Source organism: Eurosta solidaginis, chromosome 3 (assembly GCF_040869045.1).
Source record: "Eurosta solidaginis isolate ZX-2024a chromosome 3, ASM4086904v1, whole genome shotgun sequence".
In the NCBI taxonomy this organism is placed as follows: domain Eukaryota; kingdom Metazoa; phylum Arthropoda; class Insecta; order Diptera; family Tephritidae; genus Eurosta; species Eurosta solidaginis.
Window position 1 is genome coordinate 75,131,946 of NC_090321.1, and position 13,132 is coordinate 75,145,077.

The 13,132-nt window shown below is 42.5% G+C and overlaps 1 protein-coding gene and 1 pseudogene across 1 annotated transcript; one reads left to right on the plus strand and one right to left on the minus strand.

Moving 5' to 3' along the window:
- Nucleotides 1-3,720: 3,720 nt before the first annotated feature.
- Nucleotides 3,721-6,071, minus strand: LOC137243975 (protein Loquacious-like; annotated as a pseudogene).
- A 469-nt stretch (nucleotides 6,072-6,540) lies between these two features.
- On the plus strand, nucleotides 6,541-9,630 carry LOC137243973 (uncharacterized). Its single transcript, XM_067772361.1, has 2 exons — nucleotides 6,541-8,874; nucleotides 8,939-9,630. Exon 1 carries the CDS (start codon nucleotides 7,630-7,632, stop codon nucleotides 8,851-8,853), a length of 1,224 nt encoding a protein of 407 aa, XP_067628462.1. The 5' UTR covers nucleotides 6,541-7,629; the 3' UTR covers nucleotides 8,854-8,874; nucleotides 8,939-9,630.
- The last annotated feature ends 3,502 nt before the right edge of the window (nucleotides 9,631-13,132 follow it).

Genomic DNA, 13,132 nt, shown 5'->3' on the forward strand with positions numbered 1-13,132 from the left:
TTCGGTGTTTTATTTCTTTTATTTGCAACGCACACGCCCGACTTCAACGGGTCCACTGCCCCGCAAAACATTGGTCCTTCGAGCCGGATGAAAGTAAAATTTGACCATATTTTGTGACAAAAACCCAGAAAATAAAAACATTTTGGAAAGTTGAGAATTGGAAATTATAATTTACTTAAACATTAAAATCATCAAAACCAGCGAGACCACAAACCAATATAGCCGACCAACTCGTCATCTAGCACAACATTTTTGGCAACTCGCTATCACGCAACACACACTGCCATAAAATCATCACATCATACAATCTATTATAACATACAATCCATTGATCATCACAAGTCATAACATCATACAGTCCATTACAGTCAACAGCACATCATACATTTTCAATATCGCAGTACACTCTTCAAGTTCACATACAACATCCCACAGTTAATCACATCACATCATCACATTACTCGGTTCATCACATCATCTACGGCACATACAGTCCATTATTATATCATACAGTCCATTAGCTTCATCACATAACATCACATTCAACAGCCACAGTCCATTATTATCGCATACAGTACATTCATCACATCATCGTTATATTGCAATCACTCATACAGTCCATTCGCATCACATCGAAAACACATTATCATCACTTCACATCAACACAAAAAAACTTAAGGTACGTACGTGGTTGCTTGGTTTCACAAACTTTTTTTATGTACGTGAATCACGTAAAAAAGTGCACTCTGTGATTGATGCAAGGCAAAGCAAGTGAAATTGCTAAATTTCGTGTTTTTTAAGCACACAACGCCTTTTGACGATCGGGTAATTCCCCCCACCAGTGGTAAGGGTTACTCGACACCGCTCAAGGCAGACAGTCAGTGAATTTTTTTTTAGTTTTTTTTTTTCTCACACTCATCACTGTACTGTGTTATACCCCCTCATCGTCACATACATTGACAAACTTCCCAGGCAGGAATCATAATTTCACTTGGTTGATAGCCTTAGCTTGTCTATCACAGAATTCACTTTGGTAATCAGTTTGCGAGCTGAAATATTACCAAAAGCCAACAAGTATCACTACGTTGGGTGGCTAGTGGCTCATCACAATTGGTCACAAACACAATTTTATACTGATCGTTTTTTATATTATATAGCTGTATGTTTTCAGCGTTTTTATAATAAATAATTAAAAGTGCAGTTGTCCACATTAAGTTGGACAAACACATTTATTTTCTTATTTATATTGGGAAAGATACCCTGGTTGGCTACTCGGCGATACTCATCAACGTTCACATAACACCCTTTTGTATACACATTTAATCCTCGTCAGGATTTTTAGCTGTGTTTCACATTAAATCCTCATTGGGATTTTTTATCTGTGGTTCACATTTTACACTATATCCACATTGGGATTACCATCTGCGTTTTTAATTTTTTTCAAACACGCTAAGTTTCAAAATATTTCTATCTGTGTCCAACACACCTGTTAAGACACATTAAATATTTGCAGACGATTCTCTTCTCTGCATTGCATATCACTGTAGACACATTAAATCCTTTCAGGACTTCTATCCGTGCTTAATATCACTTTGCACCGACTAGAACCTCAGGATTTCTATCTGTGCTGCATATCACTACATTTATATCACTTCATACACACTAAATCCTCGTCAGGATTTCTATCTGTGTTTATTTCCATATCACTGCATACACATTAAATCCTCGTCAGGATTTCTATCTGTGCTGCATATCACTACATTTATATCATTTTATACACATTAAATCCTCGTCAGGATTTCTATCTGTGGCTTGCACAATCCTCGTGAGGATTTCTATAAGTGGTTCATATCACCGGCCACATTACATACACGGCATAATTTACATTTGATTAAATTTTTGCTTAGCACTATTCACATAAGATTGCTATCTGTGTTAACACATTCAATCAGAATTCGTGTGTTCCTAAAGCTTTACTTATACAGCGCAATCACAGCAAAAACGAAAACACTCTTATAATTTTTTGTTGTGGTTGCATTTACACCAAAGCCACTAAGTCGTTTACCTCCGAGCTCGACACCTTCAAAGAGACAAAATATTCAAATTAATAAAATCAATGGAGACTTATATTAGATTGGCTGATTCCATAGTGGAGTTTGAACAAGAGTTCAACTCCACCCCGGCCGAATCCCGGAACAAGCACACCCTTGCACTACTGCAAGAGGAGCTAAGGGCACTATGGAAGAAGACCAAGTCCACATATGAAAGTCTTCTCAGCAATTCTGAACTGTCCAAAGACGAGCTCAGCTCATTAAGAAAGAAAAATAAAAGTTGCTTTGCATGCTACCTGCAATGCATGTCTGCTGTGGCGGCTGAAGCCGAAGCTATCACCCCACAGCCGGCGAAAGATGAAGCAAAGGAGGAAGACTCCTCGCGCCGTGGACATAAAATGCGGCTGCCGCCTTGTGACACCGATGTATTTAAAGGCGACTACCTTTCCTGGCCAGCCTTTAGAGATATGTTCACTGCGATATACATCCACAACACTGATCTGAAAGATGTCGAGAAATTATACTATTTGAAGCAAAAAACGCAAGGTGAGGCAAAAGAAATAGTGGGCAGGTGCTCGTTAACAAACGAGGGTTTTGCAACCGCCTGGAAAAACTTAAGCGACAGGTACGAAAATAAACGTATCCTAGTAAACACCCAACTTAAACTCTTATTTAATCTGACGGCAGTCGAACAGGAGTGTGGAACCTCAATCAAAAAATTGCAACGTGAGATCAACAATTGCATTTCTGCGCTACAATGTCATAATATTGACATCACAAATTGGGATGCAATCATAACTTACTTATGCTCCACAAAACTCCCTGAATCTACATTGGCTCTTTGGGAACAGACCGTAGAACGGAAGACAGATATCCCGAAATGGGAGGATATGGACAAATTCCTGTCCAATCGCTTCCAGACATTAGAGACGGTTTCCGATCTTAGGGGTAACAAAACTACAAAAGCACCCAAAAGTCAAAATTCGAATTCTAGGGAAAATTCTACAAAACTTGGGGTTTACCAAGCAAGCGTACCAAAGTCGGCATGTAAGATGTGCAACAGTACGGAGCACAAATTACGAAATTGCCAAAAATTCCGTAGGTTGTCCACGTCAGGAAAAATAGAATTTATCAAAAACAATAGTTATTGTCTGAATTGTCTGTCGGGTGGACACACCGTGACACGATGCACTAGCCAATTTAATTGCAGCACGTGCCATGCAAGGCACAACACCTTGCTCCATCTTCCGACAGCACAATCAAAGACAACTCCTCAAAGGTGGACTCAAAACGCCACCGACAATTCACCTTCAACCTCACAGCAGGCTAGGGCAAGGATGGAGTCTGAAAAAAGACAAGATAATACTAATAACTTCTCTTCGTGTCATGCTAACACCACTAAAGGGGTGTTATTAGGAACAGCACGGGTTAATATAATCCACAACGGAGTGAAATTTTCCGCCAGAGCGCTTATAGACTCTGGGTCCGAATGCTCTTTCATAACTGAAAGACTAAAAAAGCGAATAAACCTTCCATCCAAACGTCTGCACGTGCAAGTGTCAGGAATAAATAATACGCCATCTGCACAGGTAAAGGAATCATGTGCGATTACATTAGGTTCGCTTACAGACCCCTTAAGCGACATTCTTAATGGATAATATGTGTCTGGTGTAACAATGAAGCGCGAAACTGGTTGATTCTTAATTAATCTTGGGGAGAGGTTTGTAATTTCGTTTGTTTCCTCCAAAAATAGTGACGGTTGGTTTGTGTCCAATTTTACTTTACGGAATAACATATTACTATCAACCAGCACCTGCAATATGATTGCGGAATGTTCGGATTCGCTAGAATTGCTATTGACTTGGGGCTTAGCCGGCACTTCACATACTCCGAGCACCCCAATGGCTACGGGTGGCATTTTTTAGACGCACTGTAAAAGGCTTCCCCAATCTCATCTAACTCCTCCTCACTAGTTGGCATATAAATATTGATCACCGAATGTTTTCATAATTTATTCGGCAACGCTTTTCATAATTCTGCATATTGTTGTCCGCAATGTAATTTTAAATATACGAGCGATTTCCAAATATTTTATTCCAGTAGCAAAGGCATACAGTCCCCAACGCAACTTGCTTTTCATATGGCGGTTCCTTGCCCTACAAAAATTGCTTGCCCTACAATTGCCCATCAAAGAATTTTTCCCTACAAACTGCCCACTTCCTTTCAACTAGCTGAAATTTTGCTAACCAACTATCGCTTACGATTAAGCAGTACAGAGCGTTGGTCCAGAGCCATGGCACACACCAACCGGCAAAGTGGATAGTTGAACCAAACATTGACATTGATCAGTAAATGGCTTTTCCTCAATGTCTACATAAGTAACTTCAAACTGATTCTCATTAGCAATGTCCGACAACAACTTTACGTAATCAATTTTGGGTCCTTTTAGACAAGTTTTTCTGTTTTCTTCTTTTACAACCACCTTTCCGAAAGGAATTACGCATGAATTTCGAAAAGCTTCGCAACCTCATTTAAATCATCGAATTTCTTATTCTGATTAATAATTGTTCGAGCCGAACTAATACGATTGAAGAGGTTCCATAATAAAATGCCTACTATTTTATCATCTTTCATATAAAAAATAACACCACGTCCATCATGGTCTGCATCCTCCGGATCACATTTAACTTTTGGTGCCTCCGGATCCACGGTCGCTGTATTGGGGCTACCGACGCTGCCACCGCTTTTGCCATCGCCTTCGATAATGTTTAAATTATCTGTACGACGATCAGGCGTTGGTGTTGGTAGTGCGAAGACAGCGACTGTGGGCAAAGAAGCATCAACAAGACCAATACCTTCATAGCCGATCTCTGGTCCCAAATCGGACCAAAACATACCCTGATGAGCGTAGGTTTTTTTTTGCCAACCATATTTTCACCCGCTAATCTACCCGATACCACAGAATGATCATGGTATGACAAGTTTTTCACATCACCATCCAGATCGGCACGCATAGCCTCAGATATTTGATTACTATCTAATGGATTTTCTTGCAACCGTGTCCACATCTTGTGTGCAGCTAATCGTTTAGCAATCTTCTTACTTTTGCCCTTTCCCACCCCACGATAATTGAGAATCGACAGGCAATCGTAAATACACGCTCGTGCGGCAAACCAACTTCAGTTTCGGTCTCATAAGTTGGTGGCGGCTAACGGCGTGACATGCACATCTCCTGTAACCAACCCATTGGATTTCCAACAACTTTATCGCCTCCGTCGCCATTTCCAGCTGTATTTGCGTTGCCTTCATTGCTAGCACCTGCAGAGCCACCAGAGGCTCCACCAGCACCTGCTCCAGCACTTGGCTCGGGCAGCTGCACACCAGTTAACGTATCAATTAGTGCTCGGGCAGCTGAATGTTTAGCCTCTTTTTTTGGAGCATCCAGCACCCATGGCCGTAAATGGAACATCCTTGTCATTAAATGCGACCCGATAACGAAAAGTCGGTTCATGTATGGCGCCTTCGAGTTGCACCAACTCATAATTTGGTGTTATACCACGACGACTCAATAATTCTTGTAAAATAGAAACCGGCGTCTTCATCGCCAAACCATTGCTATCGGTCAATTTTAATGATTCCTCAATGGCCAACTTGCTGGTAGCAGCAGTCAAGTCAGCGATTGTTTCCTTTTTAGACGTATTTGGACGCGTAGCTATCTCGACCTTCGGTTGTTGTTGCATATGACCATTAGCTATAGTCTCTATACCGGTAAGAATTGCTGGTGCAATACCATCATATTGACGCCGTGGTGCAAACCCCATTGTTTTTTTTGCCCTTTTGTTATATATTTGAACTATTTAGTTTTTGGGAACTCTTGTTAGTAGTGATTTGCACTGATTTTTGTTTGAAAATGGATTATAATTTGCATTAAATTTATCTTCAAATAGAGAGAAGACAAAATCCTTCCCCACGAGATGTAGAGAAAAAGCGAATTTATGTGCCAGAGCACATAAGTATTTTTCCATCTGAAATGAGAAAAAAAAAGAATAAAAGAATAAGAAATTAGAAAATTTATAAGATTATAAAAAAGGAACGATAATAGCATACTTACCCAGCACCAGTTTTTTTCATTATGAAAATTCATTCAAAAATGTCTCTATACTCATTTCCATGAATGAATGACATTTTTGAATGAACAAAACAAGGGTGCCACTCGATGACATTTGCTTTTGTCTTTTCTTACGCCGTAAACACATTGCGCGCGACCCCATGAGATCACAAGTTGGATCCGCGGGATCCAACAAACTCGAGTGTTAGTAACCGAACAAAAAATCAACTAACGAAAACCCTGAAGATACAGCCTGGGTTCACTGAAAACACACGCGCCAGGTTGTATTTCGATAGTTTTCCTGACATTCGGCCGTCTTTTTGCTTCTTTCTTTTTTTGAGAAAAGTTTTTAGTTTGAAAATTTGGGCAGAAAAACACAATCAAAATCAGCCTGCTTGGAAAAAAGGGGGGTTAACCACTCGAGACCGAAATAATTTTCGCGGTTTATCTGTGCATGATTTTGTTTGTGTTTTACATTTTAAACATGTCACACTCAATAGTGGTCTCGCGTTCATGACGAAAATTGCTTTTTGTGTATTAAAGTTTCGACAGACTTTCGTCAGTCCCTTTTTTAGCTTGAAATCCCAGCAGGAATAAAGTAGTGTCATCTATGCTTTCGATGTTACAAACAAGGGAGAAATTAAACTTTTTAGAACAAAATATAAATTTAATGTCGCGTCACGACTCAGTCGCGAGCTGTCCCTAAATATTTTCACGACATGACCATTAGGTATCATTACATTGCAATGGGCAGCACCGCACAGCGGTCTCATTCCAACGATTGGAAGAGTGAACCGCTGACAGCTCTACAAATTGCCACACTCGTTAGCGTAGGCTACTCCCGCCAGGGTTGTGTTGGAATCAACAAACACACCACAATTTGTGATTCTCACACAACATGGCCCAAATCAACACAAAGAGTGTTCCCAGACAGCGAGTAAAGGCCTCTTTACATTTGTCGCACATTTGTATGCACGACGTCATTTGACTAGTCATTTTACCGGGATTCATAGGTTATATTCACAGCCACATTTGTATCGGCGTGGGTGAGTTTTGTGACCAAATTTTTGTAGGGCAACTACAAGGAGCCGTGAAAATACACGGGTAACTCGTGATACCATCTGCTACACAAATGTAGCGTATATTACCGCATATTGCCTGTATTAGGCAAACACCAAAAAATTACTGCTTTCAATATCAGAATTTCGTTATGATGAGGATATTTACCAAAATTAAAGATACCTTTAGGCGTATCTCAATAAAATTATATTAAATGTAACAGTGGTTTCAACCACTACAAACCCATCATTACATCGACAGAATAACTTAATAAGATTATTCGTTCCACACAACCCTTTTAGCCCGAGTACGCCAACCACAAGCTCGACCAATTAAGCCTCTACTCTCCGCCCATACGCCACCCAACTCCCTTAAAATGCAAAACAAATAATAACAAGTTCCCGTTCCAGAATGACGGGTTTCTCGGTCAAACGCACCAAGACGGAGCAACGCGTTGACTCCTTCACCGTCTCCTGCCGGTTGTGCCAGAAGAACCACGGCATACGACTATGCCCGCGGTACAGGGGAATGTCGGCAGAAGAACGCCTCCGGGCCGTCCTGATCCACCGGCACTGCCCCAATTGCCTATCGCCGTTCCATCGGTTAGAGATATGCCCTAGCAACGACCGTTGCCACCGCTGCCGTGAACCACACCACACTACGCTTCACATGGAGGATGAGCAAGCACGGCCACGCCCGATCCCTTGCGAAGAGCGCGACGACGACGAAAGCGACGAGGTGCTATCGATCAACCTCACCGAGGACACACGATCGTGGGCCCAACAGGTAGAAGAGGAGGAGAAGGAGATGGAAGAGTGCACGAGAGGTGCAGCCGCCTTAGCCATCGCCCCAACGGCCAGTGGAGAAGCACGATCCTTCCGACCGCTGCTTCAGCATGAGAAGCAGAAAAGCAATCAGCGACACATGGAACACGGGGATGGCGCGGAGACCCGTCCTTTCCGCCCATCGCACCGCAATGCCAGTGGGCGCCGGGGCGGCGCGGAGCCGCGTCCGTTCCGCTCGACCCGACTCTCTACTGGCAGAGCGGCCCCGTATCCACCACGCAAGGAGGGCACCACCACCACCCTCGCGCGCCAAGCAACAACCCCAGCCGGCTTCAGAAGTGGTCGACTCCGGGATAATTTAACGGCACCGACTATAACTCGAGCATTGATCGCCATCGCGCCGACAGCCATAGTCCGAATTGAGGCAGGAGGCCGTTTACACCTGGTACGCGCCCTGTTAGATGCCTGCGCTCCCACCAGCATTATCGATGCCAATTTGTGCAAGGATCTACACCTGGAGCGTAACAATACCGCACGTCTGTCGAGGTGCACCATCGTTCTTCGAGGAAAGTATGGGGTAGCGGGAAAGATCACGACCCAAGCCACCGTAATATCAAACTATGCCAGGTTAAACCCCACGGCAAATCTGGACCCGTCGGTAGCGGCCCCATTCCAGTTCATGAAGCTGGCCGACCCGACGTTTTACCGATCGTCGCCAGTGTTGCTCACTTTGGGCGCCGACGTCTACGCCAATATTATGGTCGGCGGCACACCCGCGTCGACGGTCGGTGGGCTCCTCACCCAAGCCACAATATTCGGCCTCGTCGTGTCCGGAGCCCACCCACTATAAAACCGTAAACTATACCACAAGGTGCATTTTAAAACCAAGCAACCCCACGTACTTGAATACTAACGCTTTTCTTTTTCATCCACAGTTCAGCGAGGCTGCAGTACTGCGAGCACGGATGTCCGCCGGAGATCGTACTTACGATCCTACTATACATACGTATCATATTTTAAATTTATTTAGTTTACCCCGCCTTGGGAAGGTTGCTGGCGTACTCACCGAGTTTCAAGTTGCTCGCCGCAAGGGGGCCGGCATGTTTAGGCCATCAGCCTAAATATTTCGGACCACCCTAACACGCACATTAGTTATTTACTTATTATTATTACCGGTAACGGCTAACACCAGCCGAGAGCTAACTTTGAAGGGGAAAAACTCAACGAAAGTTAGCTATCGGCAGGTGCCGCGGACTTGTTCGCGGTTTTGAACTTTCTTTCTATTTTGGAACGTCTAAGAGCCAGCAGCTAGCCCAAGGTGAGTTATCCAAACTAACCATTTTTCATTTTTTTGCGCTTTTCATTATAAATAATATTTGAGATAACTAATTTTCCTACATGTGAATTTGCCAAGTGCATAGTAAAGTGTGCTGTAATTAATTCTTACAATTTAATATTTGCGATTGTTATTGAATCTAAATTTCCAATTAATCATTTGCCTAAATTTTAATGGGCACAGGCCCTGTGGATTTGAATTAATTTGAATTTGTTAAACCCCTTGCAATAAACAAAGCAAAGAGTGTCCCTTTTAATATAGTGAATAAAATTGTTATTGTTTTGATACTAATTCGGTGTTTTATTTCTTTTATTTGCAACGCACACGCCCGACTTCAACGGGTCCACTGCCCCGCAAAACAGTGGCAGAGAACAAAAACGAAGATTCAATAATATTTCAATAACGTAGATAAACAATAGATAATTTGTGAACTAATACATAATGGTTACATAATAAAGTTATAGAGCTTAGCCTAGGGACGCAGAACAGAAATAAGAATAAAGGAGTATTTGCAGTGGTAGTACGGTAATAATTATTAGGTTATATCCTTAAAGAAAATAGAAAGGTGGCGAGAAAAACGAATAGAAGATCAGTAAAGACAGTCAGTTGAAGAAGGAGAGGGGAGTCAGTTATAAAACAAGATTAATTCTTTTTGAAATGCTGTACATTACCTATTTGTCTTATTATCATCAATACCCTCTAACGGGAGTCCAAGGAACTTGCTGTTTCAACAGGCGTGGACCATAATGAGAGGGGTGTTAGAGGCGTTGGTTCCACATTACAATTAAAGAGATGGTTGGTGTCATGTGGGGACACATTGCAAGCAAGGCATACATTTTGTATGTCGGGGTTGATTCTGGATAGGTAAGAGTTTAACCTGTTACAATATCCAGAACGAAGTTGAGCTAGAGTGACTCGCTTTTCCCTGGGGAGTATGCGGTCTTCTTCCGCAAGTTTTGGGTACTGTTCTTTGAGTACTGGGTTCACCGGGCAATTTCTGGCATAAAGGTCCGACGCCTGTTTGTGAAGTTCACTGAGGGCCTGCTTGTGTTTTTTGGCTTCATACGACTGAGTTCTCAGGTGCCGGGAGGGAGTTCGAAAGACGGACCGAAGTAACAAAGAATTGTCGTTCAGAAATTAGCAAACGGTATTTAACATGTGCAAGAACCATTGTCCTCGTGGAATGAAGAAATTGAAGCCTTCGTGTAGATTATCTTATGTAAGGTAATAAGTGTTCTAACCTTTAAAAGTTGTCAAAAGAAATGTCTAGCAACTTTTCAGAATAACAGGAAAAGTTATGAAGTCTATTCAGCCTGTAAACGTATCTAGCAATGTTATTGTAGGCAACATTAAGCTTCTTTTTACTCACAGCGTCACAGAAAAAATCTCACAGCTGTAGAGGAGCGTAGGTCTTAAGTACGCTTTGGATAAAAGTAGTATATGTAGCGGAGTGAAATACTGTGTCAACCACAGCGTACTGAGCATACCGTACACTTTTCCTGCGGTACTAAAGATATGGTCTTCCCAGGTCAATGTTTTATTAAAAACTATGCCAAGATTTCTTGCCGTGTCAACATATTCCATAACAGAATTTTCAAACAAAATATTGTCTAAACCATTTGTATCTAGCGACTTTCTGCGGATAACAGTACACTTCGACTTTCTAGGATGTAGACATAAACCGTCTATAGAAGCCCATACACCTATTTGACTAAGGTCAAATAACCCCCTAACCCCAGCGGGTTTCAGGTTGCCAGCGCAATATATAGCTTCTCCAAACCCAATTATCAACCTCACCTTCGAGCGGCTAATCCCGTTTCAATAACAGACGAGGATCTGGCGACCCCAAGCTCCTCATGGAACTTGGGGGTGGGGAGGGAGGGATGGCCTGAAGGTTTAATATGGCCATATAAATCGTTCCCGAGATGGTCGGGCTAGCACCTTAATGGAGCTGTGTTGCCGGAGCGTACCGGATCTGTATCCGGCAAAGGACCATCACATCGATAACACTCCCCAAAGCCTTCGGGGAGTAACCTTATCGCTACAACAACAACAACTATGGTCATAATTCAAAATACTTATACATGAACTCATACAATCGACAGGACAGCACGTATACTATTGAACATCGTCAGCATAAATGTGGACGTCACAATACTTAAGGACACGAGGCAGGTCATTAATGTACAATACAAATAACAAAGGACCAAGGATTGACTCTTGGGGTACACCTCTAACAAGTTTGACTTTCTACTATCTACACATACTGCCTGCGTTCTGTCATCTAGATAAGATCTGATTAGGTTGGTTGTATGACTGGAAAAACTAAGCATGTTTTCCAGCTTCTTACATAGTAGGGTATGGTCAACAGAGTCAAAGGCTTTGGAGTGGTCAAGAAGGATTAGGAAAGCCGTAAGGCTACCACAGAAAGAAGTGCCGTAGTACAGCTTCTTTTTGGTCCGAAACCAGACTGATGGTCCGTCACAAGTTTATTTTTGCGCACATATGTGGCGATCTGCCCATGAGTTTGCCAAGCATTTATCGCCAAAAGACTTTGCCCACTATTTGTGGATAAGAATGATGGCCCCGTTATGCTCATCTGGTGGGAACCGCGCTAGCTGCTATGTCAAGAAGCATATAGAGAGGCGGGACCACATCAATCAGTTGTCTGTTAGAATGGCCGGATTTCTGAGTATTTAATAGGAACTGTTTGTTCAGCATTTCGTTTCTCTCCTTAATGTGGGGGACTCCCGCCTTATTATGTAAATTGTTTTCTGGCCTCATAAAGAAACATTCCGAGGCAGTTGTTGTTGTTGTTGTAGCAATGCGAGGCAGTTCTCAGCGCGGTGTTCTGACAGCTTACTCCGGTGTATTTCTTTAAGGCTAGTAGTGATAAATGTAGCTATGAGCGTGTCTTTGAAGATTTTTTTACGACTCCGAACTTTAAATACAATTTCCATTGCTTGCCATAATTTTCCACGCCCACGTTATACACTTAAGTCGCTGACGGCCTACCTCAGCATAAATTTAAAATATTTTGACGTGAGCTAAGGCTTTTATAAAAAAAGAATTTGAAATGAGACGTTCAGCCGAGATGGATTCAGAAGTTGTTGTTGTTGTTGTTGTAGCGATAAGGACATTCGCCGAAGGCCTTGGAGTGTTATCGAGTTGATGGTCCTTTGCCGGATGCAGATCCGGTACCAAGCCCGATCATCTTGGGAACGATTTGTTATGCCATGCGCCCTTCTAGACCATACTGCCCTCTTATCCCCTAGATCCATGAGGAGTTCGGGGAAGCCAGAGCCTCGGCTGTTAATGAAACAAGATTCGCCAGGAATAGGTGAGGTTGACAATTGCGCTGGCAACCTGAAAAGCTTGCGCTTCATAACCCCTTGAATCTGGTATTTTAGTCGCCTCTTACGACAGGCATACCTCCCGCGGGTATATTCTAACTCCCTAGCCCGCTGACGGTATGGAGTCAGCAGTCGTATGGGTCAATATTTTACAAATCGTACGGATTTGTCGAAAGAAAATTTTTCACTTTTTTGAAAGACCGAATATATTTCTAAGAATCTTATCGCAATTTAATTAAACACCTATATCGGGATTTCCTGTATAAAATATTTTCAGAGGTATGCCTGTCGTAAGAGGCGACTAAAATACCAGATACAAGGGGCTGTTTAGCGCAACCCTTCAGGTTGCCAGCGCAATATATAGCTTCTCCAAACCCAATTGTCAACCTCACCTATCCGCGGCGTATCCTGTTTTACTAACAAACGAGGCTCTGGCGACC

Excerpts from the sequence above, each read along its gene's own strand:
- LOC137243973 (XM_067772361.1), top strand. The coding sequence starts at position 7,630 with ATGACGGGTTTCTCGGTCAAACGCACCAAGACGGAGCAACGCGTTGAC.